General features: G+C 44.5%; 1 protein-coding gene across 1 annotated transcript in view; it reads left to right on the top strand.

Annotated features, from left to right (window-relative positions):
* Positions 1-23,528, top strand: part of SKAP1 (src kinase associated phosphoprotein 1) — a 272,839-nt gene extending 249,311 nt beyond the window's left edge. The window contains exons 12-13 of the mRNA XM_066255487.1: positions 20,783-20,891; positions 23,423-23,528. Coding sequence (XP_066111584.1) covers positions 20,783-20,884 — 102 coding nt within the window. The 3' untranslated portion in view covers positions 20,885-20,891; positions 23,423-23,528. The remainder of the gene's footprint in view (positions 1-20,782; positions 20,892-23,422) is intronic.
* Positions 23,529-23,828: the final 300 nt, after the last annotated feature.

The raw sequence follows: 23,828 nt of genomic DNA, 5'->3' as shown, positions 1-23,828 counted from the left end.
AACAGATCAGGGCCAATCCCAGGTACCTTTCAGTGGTTCCAATGAGTCCCCTCCAAACCAGGGCTGAATTCAGACCTTACCCTTTTCAAGAGAGTAGGAGGCCTACGAGAGCCTTGCTGAGTGCGATCACAATCTTCTAGTGATTTCTTCCAGAGTCCTAATTCAGCACCACCCTAGTGCCATTCTGGCGCAGCTCTAATACACCAAGAATAAATTGGAAGCAAAGAAGGGAAGAGAGTGGACATTGGCCTGATTGGTATTTCAAATGGCCGAAAGCAAGGTTTGCCGTGTAATAGAATTTGTGTACATTACCACACTGGCATTATAAGGGTAATCAAGTTATCCACTCAGGTGTGACCAGGCCTCTGTTTGCCCAGAGCCTGCAGGTGAACAAATTAACTGTTTACATTGTCTGAGGGGCCTGCAGCAGGAGGTGGGAGAACAGAGCCAGATTGTCTGCTGGCCTTCTCTCTCCTTCATGATTATTTTGTTTGTTTTGCATGTCTTTTTGCCTTTGTTAATGGCTTCTCACTGGGAGTCCCTTGCCTCCATTTAGAAGGGGCTGTGTGTTGACTTGCCTGGCAGTAAGGAGCTGTCTGTAGTTACCATGGCTCCATGGCTGTTGTATTTTTAAGAGATATCAAAGAACATGGGGAACTTCCCCCACCTGCTTTTTTAACCAATCCCCTTTCCCTTCCTCCGTTCCTAAAGGCTACGAGTTTATCAGAATTTAAGTCAGTGAGGGTACCGTGCTGCCCTGGTCCTTTCGGGCCTCTTTCTCCATCTGTGGAAGGTCACGAGTCCATTTCATCTCTTACCACTGTGGTAGCACATTCCTTCCTTCCAAAGCCACACCATTTGCCTCCCTTCTTCATGTTGCTAATTCCTGCACAGCAGAGGAGGAAATGAGAAACGAGAAGCTCAAACTGAAGTCTCTCTCGTAAAGCTTCATTCCAGTTAATGCTGGCTTGGGGAGCCTTTCGGACTGGATTTGCCTTGACGGTATTACCTAACTCAGTAAGAGTCCTTGAAGAGGAAGGGACCTTAAAAGGCCACCCAACCCATTCCCTTGCCTCTAAGAAACCCAAATAAACCAATTTTGATTCAGTTAGAAAAGGAGATTTCACTGCCATTCTCAGCTGTCTGTCTATTCAGATGTTGGGTAATTCCTAATCTCTGGAATTTTCTCCCAATGGTTCCTAAACTCACTCCAGGTGAGCCCCCGATGGCTCCCTTTCTTGGAGTCAGTTATACTCTGCAGCCTGTGCCCCACACCTAGAAGAACAAAACTGACTCAAGTGGAGGTTAGTCCAGAAAAATAGTTCTAGAAATCTCCATTTTACTTTTCTCTCTGGCTAGGAGAGCCAGTGTTCAGGCAAGAAGGGCCTGCTGAAGAGGTCTCTTTCCCTGAAAAACGCAAGACCGGAGGCAACTGGGTGCCGCTTAGCTCACCCGGCCCAGTTAGTTCCCTTACCTGTAAAATGAGGAGGTTGTACTGGATGGCCTCTAAGGTTCCTTCCACCTCAGTCACTGCCTGACACTGCAGAACTGCTAAAGAAATTCCACACAAGAGTGTTTTAGTTTTTAGTGTTTATTCAGATTACACAAACAAATAATTCCAATTATGAGCTGTTTTGTTTTTGGTTCTCATAAATGTATCTGGTCTCCTACACACACACCTCTCATTGTATAATGAACTAAATATTTTTTTAAAGATTTTATTTATTCATTATAGGGGGGGGAGGGGCAGGAAGCATCAACTCCCATATGTGCCTTGACCAGACAAGCCCAGGGTTTTGAACCGGCAACCTCAGCATTTCCAGGTTGATGCTTTATCCACTGCGCCACCACAGGTCAGGCTGAACTAAATATTTTGAAGGGAGTTGGTGGATAACAGAAATGGCCTCAGGATGAGGAAGTGGGATGGGAGTGTGGGGGGAGGGGCTGGAGGGGTAACAGCTTTATTCTTGAGGTCATGCTGCCTCCTGCTGTTTCTTTATAGTTGCCCAAGTATGAGCCACCTTGAATCCTAGAATCCCAGGGCCAGGGGCATCTGTTAGGGCCTAAGGCCTTTGAGCAAGAAGGATCTCAGAGAGTTATTTACCCTCTTTAAAAAAAAAATTATTTTTCCAGAGAGGATGATTGGCTGGGCAGGAAAGATACACCCCATAGATAACCAAATGCCCATTGTCTTTCCTGTTCTTAAGGAAGTAAGTCAGTAACAGATGGGTTACTTTGACCTTGAGCAAAGTCACTTAATCTGGCTAATCTTCAGTCTCCTCATCTGCAAAAATTGGGCTAAATTCTATTCATAGGGTGTTGTGATGCTTACATTAGAAAATTTGTGTAAAGAAGTGCATGGCAGGCCCTGGCCGGTTGGCTCACTGGTAGAGCATCGGCCTGGCGTGTGGGGGACCCGGGTTCAATTCCCAGCCAGGACACACAGGAGAAGCGCCCATTTGCTTCTCCACCCCCAACCCCTCCTTCCTCTCTGTCTCTCTCTTCCCCTCCCGCAGCCAAGGCTCCATTGGAGCAAAGATGGCCCCGGGCGCTGGGGATGGCTCCTTGGCCTCTGCCCCAGGCGCTAGAGTGGCTCTGGTCGTGGCAGAGCGATGCCCCGGAGGGGCAGAGCATTGCCCCCTGGTGGGCAGAGCGTCGCCCCTGGCGGGAGTCTGTCTGATTGTCTCTCCCCGTTTCCAGCTTCAGAAAAAAAAAAAAAAAGAAGTGCACGGCATCTAGGAAATGGTAACTATCAACCCCCTTTTCCATTAACAACACACTTTTTGGGTCAATGTTGTGCACATACTAGCAACTCAATAAATTATTAGTGTATTGAGAGAGAAAAAAAGGTAGTCTGTCCTGCCTAGACCTCTTCATGAAGATGTTCAAAAGCACAAAAGATTCTCACTTAGAAATAGAAAGTAGTGAAGAGGCCTACATGAAAATCCACTGTGCCTTTTCTGGTCTGAGATTTCCTCACTGGCCAAACTGATCAATTGCTCAAACTTCTCTATTGAGGAGGGGCCAGAGCCATGTATCCAAGCTCTGAAACAGTGACCAGTGGCATAGTCCACAGGACTCCTGCTGACCCGCCCCAACATATCCATACATTCCTCGGCCCCCTGCAGTTTCATGCCCACTTAATTCACTGAGTTCCAATTGGGTCTGAAAATATATTAAAGGAAGATTTTTAATAATGAAGCAGATCTGTGCACCCAGCGGCTGTTGATGTTCCTGCATCCCTTTTGGGCCCAGACAATTCTGCTCTTTCTGACACAGGGACTCAGGCCACAGCGGGGTGCCTAGCGCTCCTCAGTGCCTCCAGATTGTGGCGCTTGTGCAGGTCCCCTCATACGTAACCGATGGCTCCTAAGGGCCTGCCTCTCGTAAATTACTTCCCACGATGCCTGCGACCATGGCAGAATTCAAGTTTGAATAGAGCAGGGAAAAGGTGTTTGAAAGGCCTGTTCACTCAGCTGCATTTTAATTTCCTTTTCAATCTTGTCCCAATTAATTTCACAGAATTAATCTCACAGAAGCAACTCGGCAGCATTGAGGCTGCGGTTTTTAGTGTGGCGGTCGCTCTGCCTGAACATGAAATAGGAGCTAATATAAAAATCCATCTGCTGTGTTTGAAATACATGCCGGCTGCTGCTCAGTCCTGTCTGACATTCCAAACATCAACAGCGGGGAAAAGTGATTTGGGGGTTAGTGGCCATCAGTACTTGGCAGGGGTTCAACAACAGGTGTACTCCAAAAATCCATTCAGCCTGGGCACCAGGCATGACAGGGCAGGTGCTGAATCACCCTCCATGCAGTAATGCCGCACCCTGGCTTCGTTTCTTTTTCGTGGGTATCGTAAGGCCCTGCTGCAGACCAGCACTGCTATGGGCATTTATTGTAAGTGGGAGAAAGGGAGGTAGGAAGCCTCTGTTTGGATAAGACAAGTCACAGGTCCCAGCTTTCAGAGAAGTGATTCTGTCTTCCTGGCTCCAAGAGCTCTCTCCAGGGAACCTTCTTTCTAAATAATAAAAGTGCTTGTTCTACTGTGCAAGATAACGTAAATGCCCACTTAAAAATTAAGCCTTCTTTACCGGAAGTTGTATATAGTGGTAACATGAGCTGTCCAGCAGATAAGGGTGAACTGAGGAGAAAAAGAGAGAGAAACAGTTTCTTAATTGACTAGAAAGGACAGGAGGTCCCTGAATGAGGTCTTGCATTTAAGGTAAACTGAGTCAGTAGGCTACATCTCTTGGGCTTACGTTATGTGTCTCATGAATTGGCCTTTAAGCTCCTCCGAGGTCTGTCCAGCTGCTTATTCCCATGGAAATCAGCCTTGGAGCAACAAGCTGGGCACCACATAAGGTTTAGACGGACATGGGAGCTTAGTGGGGGTGGGAAGATATTCCTGTGGCCCAAATGCATCAGGCGTTGGTCGGCTTCTCTGCCGATGCCGTTGATACGGAAACAGGGAGCCTTATGTGCAAGGCCAAGTTTAACACCTAACACATGATGCTGTGAGATGGCCATGGGCTTTATATAGATTGGGGGGGGGCTGATTTTGTCACCCTGAGTGACCGTTAGCCTCCAGCATTGGGTTAAAGCTACTTAAACTCAGGCTGGATCCTAGCTCCAAACCCAGCTCCGTTACTGAAGGCAGCAGGCCTGTTCCCAGCATACCTGGTCTATGTTAACAAAACCCAAGTCTGTTAGAATGAGATGTTGAAAGCTCCGTGTTCTCCGCCTGCTCCCTCCAAGGGCTACTTAAAGAATGTAGACCTTTCCCCTGCCCTAACCCCCATCCCTTCCAAAAGAGATATGTATGTTGTAAAAATTATCTAAATGCAGCAATACTTCCTCTTTTAAGTATGCTTAGTTGAATGTGACAAGAACCCTCATAAAAACAGATAAGTTAATTCCTTCAATTGCTTTAAATGAAGGGGTTTTTTTTGTTGTTCTTTTTAATTTCAGGGCTCTGAGGGAAAGGAGGTGTTTGGTGACATCTAGTGTCCATTTATGACTTCCTCAGGCACCATTACCCTCTGCTTGGCTGAGTGGGGGATGGGTGGGGTTATTTGGGAGGTAATTCAGGGGTAGTAAGTAGGGAGAATATAGGCCTGGGGCACTGGCTGCCCAAACAGTGTGATGAAACTGATCAATGCCTGTCAAAGAGCTATTATTCACCTCTGACCTAACCAAAGGGGGTGGGTAAGGGGACTACCATCGGAAAATATCTTTTATTTATGATGATATGAAAGAGACGCAGAAGCTGTCCCCACCACCCCATTTCATGTTAACAAGCAGGTCAACACTGTGCTGTGATGACGAAGATGATGATGATGATGGTGTTTTCTCTCATTAATAACCCCTATGGGAGGCTATAGAGTTAGGAGGATGGGAATGGGATTTGGGGTCAGCTGGAAGGCAACGGTCATACACCGGTCAAATTCAGTAGAGGCCATTCCTTTCCCCCAGACAGGAACCAATCGTCTAGAACAAACCCTGGCAGCCTCATTCCTTCCAGGTAATTTTTATAAATGAGGGGCACCCATTCCAAGAGAGGACAAAAGGGAGAGGGTGTTGGGGGGTGCGTATGCGTATGCATGCATATAAACCTGCTAACGAGGCCAAAATGCATATCAATAGTATCCTCCAAACCCTGGCCATTTATCAGAAAACCCTTTTTTTTAAAAAAAAAAGAAGAAAATTGGCATTTTCCACTTTAATCTCCTTACTCCTAAACTGTCATCCTGGATGGGACCTTTCACTTTCTACACACGCCTTTCAGTCAGGTGTTAAGTCCCAGATCAGATAATTAACTATGAGGCCCAAACAGAAATGTTTACCTAGAACCATATAAGCCCCGGCAGGTTTAGGGTAATGCTCAGAATCGCCTGATGCTTTACAAACTCCAGTGTAAAAAATTCCAGCCATTTATTTCCCAGTGAATTTATAACAAGTGCTGTTCAAGTCTTCGTCTTTTGACAGAGGTAATAATAAATTCACTGTTAAAGACAGTAGTTTAATTCCTTATACCTCCAATACTGCACAGAATAAACCATATTCATCACTGAGTAATTTTTTACCACATAAATCTTTAAAACTAACCGGTGAAGGCTGTTGAGACTGAAATATTGTGAATTTATTAGATATGCCCATGTAGTATTGGATTCAGAGGTTTCCATTCGAATATATTATGGGGGAAATTTGTGTCTTTAACTGTGACGTTCCCTCCATTCCCCACTGCCAGTATTGTAACAAGCAGCTCCTCCAGCGTCAACTGCACGTTTATTAGACAGAGATTTAGTAATAAACTCCTCACTAATCTGCCAAGGAGGCTGCATGACATTTCGGTGAGACGCTCTATTTAAAAGGAGTCACAAAAGCTTTGTTTCTGCGTAATTATTTTCTCAGACGGAGCTCAGCCTCCCCAAACCTCTGTCTGCCAGTGTTTCTTGGTAGTGTACACATCCAGCTCTCCGACCAAACTAGCAAAATATTGGAGCAAATGATAACCTCACTGCAAATGAGGTTAGAGGATTAGCAGTGAGGGGCTTGGGGTAATTGGTGAAAACGCACACAAGTTGGAATTAGCAGGCATTGCTAGACAGTATTGAAGGCTAATGAAAAGATTATGTTGATTATCAAACTAGAAATAAGACGATGGTTTCAAAAAAACCTGCTCTTTAAAAACTTTCATCTTGACATGTGACACATTAGAGATATAATTAAATGCTCAGATTTGAACCAAAATCCATTTACTCTATCATATTAATTTTGGGTGAAAATCTGTGCCCTGTAGGAAGGAGTATTCTGAACCTTTCCTATGATTTGCTAGTGAAGTGACATTTAAACTAACCTGCTGATTATATCAAATTGTAATGCCCTCTCCAGTTTCATTAAGAAAACATTAATATTGCTAGAATGAAAAATATATTTTCTTCTAGATGCAGAAATGTGCATCATCATTTTAGAAAAGAGCTTCAGCAGCTTCTTCATTCCCACTAATATCCTGTATTTGGGAAAAGCTCCAGATACTAAAAACTTCCAAGAAGCATTGTGAACTTTAAGATTTTTTTAAATAAAATAAAATAGGCTTCTAATTGTTAAACAAAGGAGAAAAATCTCCTGGCAGTGCAAGACTGCAGCCCATCAGAATAATTGTAAAAACACAGACCCGGCTAGAAAGATAAGCATAATACCAGCAATTAATATTCAGCATTTCACATTATAGTCAAGAGGCTGTGTTTTTCTTTGTGATGTGGCTCATAAGCTATGAGTGTTGGGAGCCAGACTCAGCTCTGTCTTCTTTTTGTGCATGAGGATTAAGGAGAAAAAAACAGCAACAACAATCCTGCTCCATCTGTAAATGAACCAACATCTTGATTTTATAGCTATTTACTTTGTAAAACTGAGGAATGAAACCAAAATTACTGGATGCCTAAGTAACACTTTAATTCCAAATTCATTTACACTGTCGCTATTGTAGTTGTCACAAGCCATAATGCAGTATTTAATTAAAATAACAGAAGTGCATCTAGATATGTCCTGGGGTAGCTATCACCAAATTATAGTCTATGCCACCCGTATTTTATTTATGAAATGACAGATTCTAAGGTGCAAGTAGGCTAATACAAAAACGTAAACATTTTAAACCTGCATTTTTAGAAAGTCTTTTTCCCCCCTGCTGCGTCTTTAATTTTTTTTTTCCTCCTTCTATCAGGTTGTTTTTTTTTAAGTGGGATTGTTTTTTTTTTTTTTTTTTTTTTTTTTCCAACCCCTTTCCCCCTTAGAGTCTAAGTGGGATTGTTTTGATGTCAATAAATATTACTCTTCCTGACTCTTGCTTTTTTAACTATTGACCTCCTGAGTCTTCTGGCTGTGAATCCCCTCTCTGTTGTCATGAAAAGGCTTGTGCGCTATCCCAGGAGCCACAATAAGCGCAGGATATCTTAGCGGAACTTGGACATGGATTCCAAGAGGATAGGAAAAAAGCAAACCCTTTTCAGGCTCGGCAGCCTTGTTCCCATACAATCTTCCTTACGCTTTTTTTTTCCACCTATAAATACCAGCTACAGCTTACACGCTTGCTTGCTCTACTTTGTGGATGTTCACATGCAGACATACTGCTCCTTTTCATAAACGCGTAGCATCTATCTTACACGCACCCCCCATCTATCTCCTCGTTCACACTGGCTGTCCCATCCACCTCCTTGTCTGCAGAGTTATGTTCCGCAAGATCCTGATTTATAGGAAATAAATAATGAAAATGGAATGGATTGGAAAGATAATCGAAACATTCAAATTGTTATTTTTCACTGTGTTTTCCGCAACAGAGCATCTATAAATACCTAGCAAAGGTGATGGCTGATTCCTAAAAAGCAATGCCTTATGGAATATTCTAACCCAGTGGGTCTCGACACTGTATCTTTCCTGTTCTGTCTCTCTTGTTTTTTGCTACTCAGATTGTGCCATTTTTAAATGGCAAATGATGCGGTGTTATTTTCATTCTTTCTGCTTATTTATACTATCTGTAATGATCAATTTTTGTCATCATTGATCCTCTATAAGATAATCCGAAGAATTATAAAACAGAAACAATAATTGCAATCACCTTTTTTTAAAGAATATAGCTCCTACAATTGCTATATAAAGTTATGCCCCCCCCCCGAAAAATAAGATATTCCAATAATGGTATTGCATCATAGCCCGATCCTGCAGCTACTGTCTTTTGGAGAAAAGGTTCTTTAAACACACTTGTAATTATTTTAGCCCCTTTCACAGGTCACATAGAAAGTTAATTTCAATCGCTGCTAATTTCCGTCCAACAAGAGCACGGTTCTTTAAACCACCCAAAATAATTGGATTCAAAACAAATTTAGGAAATTGAGTGTGTTAGAAAGCAAATAAAAATATCCTTTTGGTAAAGAGGAGGGTGAAAGTAGTAAAAATGGCCTTTTTTCTCCCTTCTTTCCCCTTCACAACTTTGCCATTAAAGTTGCACCTACAGCTAGAAGTTTGTCCGTGAAAAATGGTCATTTTGTTTCTCTGCTCAAAGAATGTTATTAAAATGCTAATTTAAAAGAAAAAGGAGTTAAATATCTAGCGATGGTGCATTCTAATTGCAACCATAATGAGCTCTCTAAATGTGCGTGCCCCTGACACACACAGAGCATAAACAGCAGTAAACAGATCATTAGTACCCGCGTTCATTTATTCTGGCGACCTTACCATGACCCCACCGAGGGTAGGGTGAAAAGCAGGTGGATCTGGCTGTGACACCCCCTAGAGGGATCCAGGAAATGAAGCTATAAGCGGTTGTCATGGAAACGCCTGTGTGTGCAGATGATGTAACACACCGACAGGCTGTAGGGCTCCGCAACTGGGACGTTGCCTTTCTCTCACTGGAACAATCTTGAGGATTAAATTATTCATTTCTTTAATTCACAAAGCAAAAGGAATCCTAATTTTCTTAGTGATGTGCAACTCTCTTCCATTTGTCTAAGGTCTGGAACATGGTGACTTGTCATCCCCCTCATTCTGTGAAACCCATCCCAGCTTCCTGTAATCTAGCTCCAAACCTTGCAATCTGGCAAAACCAAGTGGGGGAAAGACAGCAGAAATCTGATACTCAACATCTGTACTTAAAGAGAGAAAAATCTAAGATTCTAAGCTAAAATAAATAACACAAAATATATATATATACACACACACACACACAGACAGTGTCCCTTTCTGGTGAGGGCATGTTGGCCAGAGACTAAATGTTTACCTGTCCTGAACAAAATGGCTTTGTTTACAGCAGGGCAGAGTCAAGACTGTACCCAGTGCAGACAGCATAAAGCAGAGAGGTACTAGCCCCAAATGAACACATCCCCCTAGCAAGGTGCAAGAAAAAGAGATAAGAGAAAACAAGCATCTGCTCACCCCCTCCCATGTCCAATTGAGGGAATCGAGATTAATAAAAATAATTCTTTGGAGAATGATTCCACTCTAGCCTACCCTGTTTTGCACCAAATAACCTCAATAACCTTACGGCAACAGTAGAATAACTTTTCTTCTTTTTAAAAAGGAAGCAGAAAAGACCATCTCTGGAAATTATTTTAAAATAAAAAATATCCTGGCCTGCGCCTCCTCCCCACCCCCCTCTCCATTGCACTTTAGATGAACCTGTGATATTGTAGCAATGGCCCTTGAAGTGCAGTGGGGAGGTGATTTAGGAGAATATTAAAGGCAATGTGGAGATTCAAGGCACCTCTCTCAGGGAGATCTGGAGAAATACGCAGCACAGATGGGCAGAGCAGATTAAACATTTCCGTCACATTGTTTCCAAATTGTGTTGTGGTGCCTGAGGCTGGTACTGCGGTCAGAGCAAAACAGAGCGGTGCAGAGCTGCGAGCTGCACAGTTTATGGAATACATATTAATATGCCGGTCTCACATGGTATCACAATTCTATCAGCTCCAAAATGGTGCTGTCTCTATTGTTCCTGAATTCTGCACTTGGCACCTTGTTTTCCCTCGACTGCAAAGTGTTTACCTTCCCTTTATCCTTTCTCTGTCCTTTAGGCAAAGTTCAAGTTGTGTGTTTCTTGTTTCTCTTTCCTGACAGCCCTGTTCCACCACCCCTCTTTTCTTCATAGCTTATGATTTTTCTGTGACGCACACTCTGAGTTTAGCACGCACTTCCATCACCAACAACATCCAGCTTGTGCATAGGTCCTACATGCCTCCCTGGCCTTGACTCGATCTTTATCCACTCCTACCCACTACAGGACATCAGCTTCAGCCTTGAGGCTGAATGTTCCCTTGCGCTGGAATGCTTAGACCTTCTATCTAGCACAGTGGTCCCCAACCTTTTTTGGGCCACGGACCGGTTTAATGTCAGAAAATATTTTCACAGACCGGCCTTTAGGGTGGGACGGATAAATGTATCATGTGACCGAGACAAGCGTCAAGAGTGAGTCTTAGATGGATGTAACAGAGGGAATCTGTTCATTTTTTTAAAATAAAACATTGTTCAGACTTAAATATAAATAAAACAGAAATAATGTAAGTTATTTATTCTTTCTCTGCGGATCGGTACCAAATGGCCCACGGACCAGGGGTTGGGGACCACTGATCTAGCAGACACATCCCTCTTATCCTCAGAACCCTCAACTCTTAGCTGGCGGAGTGAGCTTTGTACAATGTCACCATGTGCCCCAACTGCTTCCACTGACCACCCAGCTTTTCCTGTCCCCTTTCTTATACTCACTTCCTTCCCCCCACTACCATGAATCTAGGCCCATCAACCTCCAGATGAACAAATTCCCTGAAATATAACAATGCGCTGGTTCAACTGAGGCAAATTTCACAATTCATTGTTAGGATTCATAGACCAAACTCTGAATAATGGGAAAAAAGAGAAAATGATTGCCAACAACTTAAAACATGATGTGCAACAGCCTGGAAAGGCCGCCAAGCTCCCCGAGGGTTCAGCCAAAGCACGGAGGTCCAGTCCTCTCCCAGGTTCCAACACCACTAACCCACCATCCACCCCGCTGACCACTTTCTTTCTCCTTCTGCACAATCTGTGCGTAAAACCACTTGTGCTGGTAAACAGGCACCCGTTTGACTTTGGTGAACAATTCCTGTCCTCGGTCGTGTTTTTCTCAGCAGTTGGAAGGGTGCTGAGTTAGTCCTCAGTTTATTTAATACTTTATGATAGCCATAGAAAGCATTAAATTTCCAAAGCTAGGTTTTAAGAATAGAGAAATTGTGGGTCAATCCAGATTGAAAATACGATGATTTTGGCTGACCCTGGAATATTACAATCTACTCCACCTAGGAATTCAAATTTCCCATCTAATGATAATGTATGACACACAAGCACTAATAAGAGAAATAAGCAATCATAAACGAGTAATTCTGTGATTGATTGGCTTTTCCCATACATATATCAAACATTTATTGATCTTTCATGTGAGGGGCTGATTGATTGTTCTCTTGAAGAGGAATTCTCTTGTTTACAAGCACTGATATAGTGAACTCTGATAGTTAAGAGAACAAGAGTATGAGACATTTTTCTGGGAAACTTGTCCTACAGAGGCTTATCAAAGCCCAAGTCAGTGTGAAAAGAGACCATTTCTATTAGGAACATTCTCTTCAACTGAATTCCTAGGATCAACATTTTCAATAAAGTTTGACTTCCTTTTGCCCAGATGTTTAGAAAGACAGGAAAAATGCCGTGACAATCCCAGGAGACCTGAAATCCTCAACATGGGGATACATACCTATAAGTGACAATGTTTTTTTTGTTGTTGTTGTTGTTGTTTTGCATTTTTCTGAAGCTGGAAACAGGGAGAGACAGTCAGACAGACTCCCGCATGCGCCCGACTGGGATCCACCCAGCACGCCCACCATGGGGCGACGCTCTGCCCACCAGGGGGCGATGCTCTGCCCATCCTGGGCGTCGCCATGTTACGACCAGAGCCACTCTAGCGCCTGAGGCAGAGGCCACAGAGCCATCCCCAGCGCCCGGGCCATCTTTGCTCCAATGGAGCCTTGGCTGCGGGAGGGGAAGAGAGAGACAGAGAGGAAGGCGCGGCGGAGGGGTGGAGAAGCAAATGGGCGCTTCTCCTGTGTGCCCTGGCCGGGAATTGAACCCAGGTCCTCCGCACGCTAGGCCGACGCTCTACCGCTGAGCCAACCGGCCAGGGCTATAAGTGACAATGTTAATAAGAGTCAAGTGACAATGTTAATAAGTGAAAAGCCAATCAATCACAGAATTACTCGTTTATTATTGCTTATTTCTCTGATTACGAGCAGAGTTCATTCAGGGGAATTAACAGTGTTCCAAAAGCCATCCTGTGAGTGTGAACGGAAGCTCTGGGAAGACACCATAAAGTCATAATGAAAGAGATGGTGCCTTAGAAGGGATAAGGCCTCTTGGTCAGCATTTGAAGAAGAATTTGTAGGCTGAGGCCTACAAAACCCAGCATGGCAGGAGCAAGGATTCTTGATTTCCTCTCATCATATTTTTTAAAAGGGGGGAGAGAGGTAAATATGGCTACCCTGAGCCAAAGTCCAGAGCCAGGCCGTAGAGATCATTGCATTTTCCCCAAGAGCACTGATTCGTAAACTGTAGACTGTAGAGGGTTCATAAATCCTTTGAGAATCTGATGAAAGATCTGGGCCTCACCCCAAGGACAAGACACATGTATACGTGCACCCAAAATTTTATAGCAATTTCAAGGAGTTTAAAGGTCTCATCACAGCCATCCACAGGCCAGGGGTTCATAGACTCCAGTTTAAGAATCTGTGTCCTAGAGGATGGTGGTTTCCTATTGTTGGAACAGCCTAGGAGTCACTGAGCCTAGAAATTGAATTCTCATCCCAAGACAGGATGGTCATTCCAGGTCATGTCTGTGCTACTCCAGGGGAGCCATGGAAGAGCTTATACAAATAGGAGCCAGCAGGGAGGAGAGAAATTAAAATGTAGCAATCATGGAGTAGGGGTATTTAATCTCTTTTAAGGCTTATGATAGGCGCCTGCTGATTTTCCCCCCGATATCCCCTGACACCTACTGACAGGGTATTTGCAACCCCACACAGGGACTCAGGGCCCTGTGACAGGAGGAGCGCTGAGGAGGTCCATGATAGTCTTGAAACCATAAACAGCAATAGGAAACCACTGGAGGCAGAGTCAAGCTGTGCGACATGCCTGTGGTTGGTGGCCATACTGCTTTTTGTTTATAGAATTTGCTGTTCTTTTTATGGCAGGTTTGGTAGGGTTTTTGTTGTGTTTTGTTTTGTTTCTCCTTGTTGATGGAGATTAGCAGCATAAATCCTTTTATGGCAGTGTGCAATCCCCCATAAACACTTCTGATTGTTGCTGACGGTGAGTGCCGTGTCTATTTCAGGTTCACTCAGTGCTCACCTCATCCGGGCCCATAGCTTCTCCAATCAGATAATGGAATCCAAGTAGCCAGCCCTCATTTTTAAGACTCCTTCATTTGGAGGGTTCAGTGAGGTGGGGCAGGATTGATGTTGAAGGAAATAAATGTTTATTCAAGCCTAGAAATATTTATGATGAGAACAAACCATACATCGTACTGTTTTCAAGTGAAGACTTCTTAAAAGACTTTGTGACAAGAAGCAAGTACTAATGTGAGGTTTTTTTTATTTAAATAGTCTTAAATATATTCTTATTTAAAGCATCTTCAGTGAACAATTTTGTACAATTATCATCTTAGCTCTACCATACACAGTGTATATAGAATTACAGTGCAGGGAGCCTCTATATTTCTGATTCCCTAACATTGTCACTTAGAAGTATGTATCCCCACGTTGAGGATTTCACGTCTCCTGGGATTGTCACGGCATTTTTCCTGTCTTTCTAAACATCTGGGCAAAAAGAAGTCAAACTTCATTGAAAATGTTGATCCTAGGAATTCAGTTCTCTCTGCCATCCCAAAACTAAAATCCAAGGATCAGCAACTTAATAAAAATGCAGTAAATTAGTACCTGTAGACAAGAGCAGAGTTCATTCAGAGCTGGGGTCTGCCTGGCTGAGCCAGTCCTCTCTCCATTTTAATAGTTTAATAAAAATTAGCATAATTAACGAACATCTGTATGATCCAGAGTGGTGCAATTTGGCACTTGGAAACGAGGGCTTAAACATGATTGCTGTGAGTTTAATGTTGTTTTAATTCTTTTTGGCACTGCGCAGTGAAATAAACGTTTGGTGGTGATAGTTCTCGGCCGGATCTCATTTGCATTTTTCTCCCTTTGATTATGAGCAATTGTGGACTCCCCAGCAATTCATCAAAGTAGAAATTATTTTAAAATACCTCGTGGTGTTCAGACTGGGCTGGAGCAATGCATGGGGGGTGGCAGTGGAAGAGAAGGCTAGAAATGTTCCATTCATGCTTTAAACATCTCAGCCCTGCAGCCCTTTTCAGTCTCCAGCCAAGGGATGAAATCTGGAAAAGACAGTCGGACCCCGAGACCTGTAGGTGCTTTGATTAAGCTCCTAGGCTGCCACAGCAGGGCACATACGGTCTCTGAGACTGTGCCTTCTCCTCCCACTTCTGCCGGCTCTTTTGTTTTGAAGGGCAGAGAGTTGATTTCACTCGTTTCCGTTCTCACCACGGTGGTGAGGCTGCCACATCTGTAGTCGGCAGGGTCAGAGTTCCCCTCGAGCAAGAGCAAACTGACTGGGAGCCCGGCCTTTGCAGGTGTCCAGCCGTGCCTCATCTGCTTCCTGTTTGCACCCTCCTCAGTTTGGCATAGAGCACTTTCCCAAGACTCGGTTCCTGCTCCTGGCATGACTGCGAAAGGGGGGATGCTGCCAAGGGTGAGTCAGGCAGGAGTCTTGACTGGGCCCTAGAGAGAGGCTGTCCTCACAGAGCCCTCAGGTGACGGGATGCAGAGGCTGGTAGGTAGAAGACCACTCTCCACACATGTTCAAGCAAGCTGTGACCAAAAGACGATCAGATGGCTGGCCTGTGGGGGGGGGGGCAGTGGATACAGCGTCTGCCTGGAACGCTGAGGTCACTGGTTCAAAACCCTGCACTTGTCTGGTCAGGGCACATATGGGAGTTGATGCTTCCTGCTTCTCCCCCCTTCTCTCTCTCTCTCTCTCTCTAAATAAAAAAAGTTAAAAAAAAAAAAAAGACTGTCAGACAACATTGTGCCCCCCACCCTACCTGTGAGATAACAGGAGAGCTAAAGCTAGGGTTTTTGTGAGTTACAATGAGAGGAAGACAGGGGATGTGTTTCCCCTCCACAGCCAGGCTCTGTAGACATGGCCGTTGCAGTGACAGGCTAACGCAAAGCAACACTGCAAGGAAACTATGGCAGAAGCTGCCCCAACTTCAGTGTTGGGAGATGGACGGGAACAATACTTGTACCGATAGGAGATCTAAAATGTGCTCAAAGCATAGGCTGGCGAACTCTGGGTGGTTTCTGGTAAGGCAGTGCGGACTGTATGGGAGTCTGCCTGGGGGCGGGGGGATGTGGTGGGGACAGTGGGGAAGAGGTGGTGGACACACTCATTTCTTTCAGACTGACTTTTAAAAGTAATCCCGGCCCTGGCCGGTTGGCTCAGCGGTAGAGCGTCGGCCTAGCGTGCGGAGGACCCGGGTTCGATTCGCGGCCAGGGCACACAGGAGAAAGCGCCCATTTGCTTCTCCACCCCTCCGCCGCGCCTTCCTCTCTGTCTCTCTCTTCCCCTCCCGCAGCCAAGGCTCCACTGGAGCAAAGATGGCCCGGGCGCTGCGGATGGCTCTGTGGCCTCTGCCTCAGGCACTAGAGTGGCTCTGGTCGCAACATGGCGACGCCCAGGATGGGCAGAGCATCGCCCCCTGATGGGCAGAGCGTCGCCCCATGGTGGGCGTGCCGGGTGGATCCCGGGCGCATGCGGGAGTCTGTCTGACTGTCTTTCCCTGTTTCCAGCTTCAGAAAAATGAAAAAAAAAAAAAAAAAGTAATCCCTTGTTCCTTTTAGGATCAACTCGAGAATCCCACTTTGCATGCCCTTTGAGGCTGTCCCTGTGGTATTTCGGGGCCAGGTGGGGAAACTCCCTCCAAGGCAGTTGCTCTCCTCCTGCCTCAACCAGTTCAATCACCAGGGGAATATTTTGGAGTTAGTTGTAACAAAAGCTGCTCAAGTGAGAGTACAAACCCCCATTGCTCCCTTCATTTCTACATGACCCCCTTTCACAAGCAGTTTCAGCCCTGGTTTGTGCTGAGTACCATGCTAAGTGCTGGGAATACAACAGCAAACACACCCAACAAGGTCCCAGCTCTCACAGAACTATCCACCTAGTGACGGGCACTGAGTCAAAGCAGACCAGTACAAGACAGCATGATGAGCTCGTTTCCAGGGAAGCAAAAGGCACTGCACTGTGAACCCACGCAGTCAGAAAGTGGCAAGCAGAGGATGCGAGAGAATCTAGACTCAGGAACTGAGATCTGGAGACTGCTTAGGAATGAGCCCATGAAAGGGAGGAAGGGCCCTGGCCGGTGGCACAGTGGATAGAGCGTCAGTTCCTTCCCAGGGTGAGGGCGCCAACTCAACCCTGAAACAAGTTCTTTTCTACGAAGGGTCCACTAGATCAGTGGTTTTCAACCGCTGGTACACTAACAGGTGCCGGTCAGTGATTAGATTCAGGGGTGAGTAAAAGTGCTGGACAGTGGGCAGGACCAGGTCACCCAGGGCCTTTCCTACCTTATTAAGAAGTTGACAGTAGGCAGTGGGAACCCACTCAAAGGTTTCGAGCAGAGCAGTTTAGAAAAATTCTGGCTGCAAAGTGAAGCCTAGATTGAGAAGAATGGAGACACAGAAACCAATTTGGAGGTTGTTTCTGTAGTCCTCATGAGAGGTGACGGTGACATGACTCTAGAGCAGGGGTCCCCAAACTACGACCCGCGGGCCGCATGCGGCCCCCTGAGGCCATTTATCCGGCCCCCGCCGCACTTCCGGAAGGGGCACCTCTTTCATTGGTGGTCAGTGAGAGGAGCATAGTTCTTATTGAAATACGGGTCAGTTTGTTGATTTAAATTTACTTGTTCTTTATTTTAAATATTGTGTTTGTTCCCGTTTTGGGTTTTTTTACTTTAAAATAAGATATGTGCAGTGTGCACAGGGATTTGTTCATAGTTATTTTTATAGTCCGGCCCTCCATCGGTCTGAGGGACAGTGAGCTGGCCCCTGTGTAAAAAGTTTGGGGACCCCTGCTCTAGAGTATTGTCAGTGGGAGAGAAGTGGGTGGGTTCCAGTAATATTTTGGAAGGAGAATGGACAGAACTCAGGGACTGATTGGAAAACGAAAATGACATTGGGAACAACTCTCAGGTTTCTGGCTTGAGTAACTGAGTTCATAATGGTACCATTCACTGAGATAGAGAACACAGGAGGCAAAGAAAGTTGGGAAGTGGGAATGGAAATAGAAGTAGAGTAGCAGGTTAAATTTAGAATATACTGAGTTTGAGCAGCTTGACAGACATGCCCGTGGGCATTGGGAATCTATCACTTAGATCTGGTCTGGAGCTATGATTCTCTGTCATTTCCACAAACGTGGTGGCTAAACCACAGAGGGGTATAAGATTGCTCAAGGCAAGTGTATCAAGTCAGAAGGCTAGGACATAACCTTGGAAAACACCACATTAAAAGGAGGGATAGAGCCCTGGCCGGTTGGCACAGCGGTATAGAGCGTCATCCTGGCGTGTGTAAGTTCTGGGTTCGATTCCCAACCAGGACACACAGGAGAATCGCCCATCTGCTTCTCCACCCCTCCCCCTCTCCTTTCTCTCTCTCTCTTCCCCTCCCGCAGCCAAGGCCTCATTGGAGCAAAGTTGGCTTGGCTCAGGCACTGAAGATGGCTCCATGGCTAGAATGGTGGACATGCCGGGTGGATCCCGGTCAGGCTCATGCTGGAGTCTGTCTCCCTGCCTCCTCTCCACCCATCACCCCCACCACCACCACCAGGCTTCTCACTGCGGAAAAATTTTTTAAAAATGGAGGGATAGAGGGAAATAAACGGGAGACTAAGAAGTATCTAAAAACTAGGAGAGAAAATAGAGTATAATTACCATAGAAACAGAGAAGAAAATGCCCCATTAAGGGTCTATAGTGCCAGCACTGCTGAGTGATCGAGTAAGTTAAGGACTGAGACGTATCCATAGAACTTGAGCAATGAGGTTATAAGAGACCATGGAGAGAAAGCGTAAGTGGAGTGATGGAAGCAAGAGCCTGATTAAACTGACTCAGAGAGTGAATAGAAAGCAAGAAGTTGGGGCGGTAAGTTTGACTGTGAATTAGCACTTGGCACAAATTAGTAGAAATAGGAAGTAGACATGTTGTGAGGACTATTTAATAATTGTTTCCAAAGATGAAAGAAACTTGAACACATTTCAGGGCTGATGGAAGAAACCATTTACATTAGAGGCAGAGGTCAGACTCCCTAGAATCTCATTTCTAAGAAAGAAAGCGGCAAGACTACAAGTCCATGTTTTGAGGGATGGTCTTACACTGGGGAGGAAACCTCCTCCACTTTAATAGGACAGAAGGGTGGCTGTCAGTATAGGTTCATTTCTGTTTTGGTGGCTGACCGTTGACAAATCTGATGGCTTCTCTTTTCACTTTTAAGGTGGAAAAGAGGTCCGTCTGCTGAGAGGGAGGTGGGGAGGCAGAGGTGCAGGAGGGGAAATACACTATCAAAAAGAAACAGAAAGATAACCACTTGACCCAGGATTTTATTGTCACCAACTTGGTTTTATTTTTTTCTTTTCCTTTTTTTCCTTAGTAGAACTCAGCAGCTAGGTGGACAAAGGCAAACAGCTCCGTGGTACCCCAAATCCAGTTGAACTGGAATACATGATATTGCCCATGTATTTCTAAATTTGACCTACTTCTAAAGAAAGAAAACATTGTCTGGTGCTTCCAGGAATACTCCTCTAATGTTCAACATGTGCTGTGCTTTTGAGAAGCTCTTCTGTATTTAGGGAGCCCCATTCTCAACCCTGTGACTGCCCTTTCTTTTAAACACTCTCATTCCCTTTCTTGTTTGCCCCTCCCTGTGGCCTTCATGTTCTGCCTGTCATTATTAATGTACCTTGTGGGAGGTGTACCAATCTCCCACCTTTAATGTTTAGACCACCTTCTATGTATCAGACACTTGTTTTCACTTCTGATGCCATCACTTCTGTGGCATCCCTACCCTTATAAAAAAGGAAGTTAAAACTAGGAGAACTTAAGGTCACGTGGCTACTAAATGACCAAATGGGGATTAAATCCCAGTCTGTCTGACTCTAAAGCCCATTACTCTCTGCTGTAAGTTTCCAGGGAGCAAGCAGTATTCTGATTCATCATTATACGTCTCATGGGAACTCAAACAGCATTTTGTACATAGAAGATGCTTGGTAAATATTGATTTGGACTATGACCTGACTCCCTGAATATTTTTAGTGTTCTGGCATTTTAGGGTGTACTCATTTTCTCTGAAGAAGGCATTCAACTCTGTTTTGTTAAAACACATACACACACACACACACACACACACACACACGAAAGAAAGAAAGAAAATGCTCTTTTGGCCCTGTCCGGTTGGTTCAATGATGAGCATTGGCCCAACATCTGGATGTCCCAGGTTTGACTCCCGGTCAGGGCACACAGGAAAAGCACCCATCTGCTTCTCTACCCCTCCTCCTATCACTTCTCTCTCTCTCTCTCTCTCTCTCTTCCCCTCCTGCAGCCATGGCTCGATTGGAGCAAGTTGGCCCCAGGAATTGAGGATGGCTTTATGGCCTCTGCCTCAGATTCTAATAAGAGCTTGGTTGCTGAGCAACACAGCAATGCCCCAGATGGGCAGAGCATCACCCCCTAGTGGGCTTGCTGGGTGGGTCCTGTTCAAGGTGCATACGGGAGTCTGTCTCTGCTTCCCTTCCTCTCGTTGAATTTTAAAAAATGCTCTTTAAGTTCAAGAATGGCATCAAATGTGCTAAGTTTACAATGTAGACAGGAAGAGGCAAAATGAAAATAATTTGCTTTCCTCCTCTAGATGACTTTTTAAAATTTAATAATCCCATCAAGGGTGTTAACAAATCATACTGAGAGTGTCAACAAAGAAACCGCCCAACACCTGAAACCTCTATGATTGTGTTAAACAATGTCACCCTAATAAATTCAATTAAAAAAAAAGAAATTACCCACCAGAATCTCCCATGCAATCACTATAAGAGATTAACAGAAGCATGACCAAATTCCAACTGAAACTATATCTTCTTTTCATTTTTCAGGAGTACAGCATGTATGGCTGGTGGGTAGGAGAACTGAACAGCCTCATTGGGATTGTTCCGAAGGAGTACCTCACCACTGCCTTCGAACTGGAAGAAAGGTGAAGCCCAGGTATTAGAACAACTGCCAATGAGTTTGTTGGCTGTGCCTCTGTTTCTCTGTGAAGGATGAGAGTTGCCAGTGAAGTAGGTAGCTTTTCTTCATTTCCAAAAGTGATACAAATAATTCACCACTGAAAGAAGATGATTCTGGAATTGTTTTTCCTAAATTAGGGGATTGTGTCAGTTATGATTAGGTTTAACTACATGTGATAGAAAACTCAAAATAACTGATTTAGTTAACACAGAAATTTATTTTTCTCTACTATAAAAATCTGGAGGTGATATGTAGATCCCAGGTCCCTTCTCTTTTGCTCTACTTCATGTAGAGCTAACATTCCTAAGGTTACCTCATGGCCCAAGATGGACGCTCCAGCTCCAGCTATCATGTCTGTATCCTGTCCAGCAGGAAAGATAAAAGAAAAGAAGGGCACATCCTCTTCTTTTAAGGATACTTTACAGATGTTGCACACATCATTTCTGCATAATTATATTCCTTTGGCCAGAACTTGGACATACTAACAGACACACAAAGCTGCAAAGAAAGTTTTACTCTAGGTAGTACCTATACCTAGCTTAAAAGTGGAGGAGAGCTTCATTAACAAAATAAAAAAGGGGAGAGTGGATACTGGAGACAACTAGGAATTTTTTGCCACAAGCATGGGCCTGGGTTTCTGCATCCCCAGCTCTCAAATCCAGGCAGGGCACCGTTTCTTACACATGCCATGTGTTACACAATGTGGTCAGTCAAGATCAGGAACCCAGTATGAAGATTCCTAGGGAACAAAAATTAACTTTTAGGTAACAAAGAAAATGGCTTGAATTTTATGAGCAAGAACCACATCATATTTTAAAACAGTGGAGTGAGTTCTTGCTTTGGGTGGGGTAACTTTGCAATTGCTTTGTCACAGAATGGGTTTTGTTTAGAGTTAGGATGGTGATAGAAGGCACCCCAAGCTAGCTTCGTGTCACTAGCTCCATCTTCCAGCCTGAAATGGGAGCAGGCTTTCTTGCTGGGAGTGAAAGATGATGTGTGACAGTGATATAAACTCTCCTTGGAACCTCCCAGACCAGGGCTGGTTCTAGTGTGTAGCAGCAGCTGAGTGGACTCATTTAGGAAAATACACAAGGCTAGATCTTTCTGATCCCCTTGTGCAGGCATAAGCACCAGCTCAGGCCTGTCATACAGGTTTGACTTTATGACTTTCCCAATGAGGGCTCTATTTCCTGGCCATGAATGTAGAAGGGTTGAAATTTTTCTGTCAAATCTAAACAGATTCACCCTACTTCACTTTGTTATTTATTTAATGACAAATTTGTTTATCTCCTCATTCTCTTCGACCCAACAATTCTACATCCAGGAGTTTATCCTACAACTACAGTTGCATACATGCAAAATTATATCCACACAGGTTATTTCTTTGTAATAGCAAACCACCAGAAATAACCTAAATGTTCAATAGAGACCTAGCCAAATAACTGTAGTACATTCATAGAATTGAGCCTGACCTGTGGTGGCGCAGTGGATAAAGCACCAACCCGGAACACTGAGGTTGCTGGTTTGAAACCCTGGGCTTGCCTGGTCAAGGCACATGTGGGAGTTGATGCTTCCTGCTCCTCCCTCCACTTCTCTCCCTTGCCCACTCTCTTTCTCTCTCCCATTCTCTCCCCTCTATAAAATGAATTAAAAAAAAAAAAAGAATTGAATACTAAAATAAATAAATAATTTTTAAAAAAGAATTGAATACTATGCAACAGTAAAAAGAAACAGAAGCTCTCTACACTAATACAGAATACATTTTGAGATATGTTGGTAAGTAAAAAAAAAAAGCATCAAAAAAGGTTAGGCCTAATTTACTCCATTTATGTAAAAAGGGAGTTTCAGATGTTTATACATGTGTGAGATGCTTCTGGAAGGAGAAACAAAATGCTAACACTGGTTACCTCCAAGGCCAGAGAAGCTGCATGCCTGGGAGACACTTTTTTACTCAGTACAGTTTGATACCTTCTGTATTTTGAATCATAAAAACAAATGGACACATTTTCCTCCTTTAGTACACACATCCTTCTCTCTATCCTGCGTTTATGAAGAAACTTATCATCAAGAGATCCCAGTCCCTACCCCTGCCATCCCACCAACACTACGGACTCCTCCTTACTGGAGAAACCCACATTTCTGACACCTTGTAGTAACTGTAAACCACCAATAAGACATGTGGGGAGGCTGACCTGTGGTGGCACAGTGGATAAAGCATCAACCTGGAAATGCTGAGGTTGCCGGTTCGAAACCCTGGGCTTGCCTGGTCAAGGCACATATGGGAGTTGATGCTTCCAGCTCCTCCTCACCTTCTCTCTCTCTGTCTCTCTCTCTCCCTCTCTCCTCTCTAAAATGAATTTTTTAAAAATCTTTTTTAAATCTTAAAAAAAAAAAAAAAAAGACACGTGGGGAGAGGCATATTCGGCAGACCTGTTACTAAGCCTGCCTTGTCCTAGCTCATTCCATCTCTAAACACGTTCACACAGCAACTTCTGCCCTTTCCACAGGCTCGTCACAGAGAAGGTGAGCGAGAAGGAGACCTTTGGAGAAGGAAGCCGCTGGTTGTTCTGACTGATTTGAAAAGCGCAAATAAATTTCAGATTTGGTTCTTTGCCATGTGTGATGGTGTTGAGTTTCTTCTTGTACATGTTGCTGTTGAGTATTCTTGCCAACTCCAAACGAAGGAGAAAGGGATAACCAGAGAGGAAATGAAAGCCCAGATAGAGAAGGGCACTTGCAACTGTCCTTCGGGCAGGATCATCTCCAAAACCTAGGCCTGCCTGGTCTCGGCTTGGCCACTCCGACTTCCTTTGGCTGCCTCCTCGGCCGTTTTTCCTTGTGTGCTGAATCTCTCTGAATGAAAGAGGACCGGAGCCCTGGCCGGTTGGCTCAGCGGTAGAGCGTCGGCCTAGC

Source organism: Saccopteryx bilineata, chromosome 2 (genome assembly GCF_036850765.1).
Source record: "Saccopteryx bilineata isolate mSacBil1 chromosome 2, mSacBil1_pri_phased_curated, whole genome shotgun sequence".
Lineage (NCBI taxonomy): Eukaryota > Metazoa > Chordata > Mammalia > Chiroptera > Emballonuridae > Saccopteryx > Saccopteryx bilineata.
Note: the sequence above shows the minus strand (reverse complement) of the source record. Positions and strands in the feature narration are given on the sequence as shown.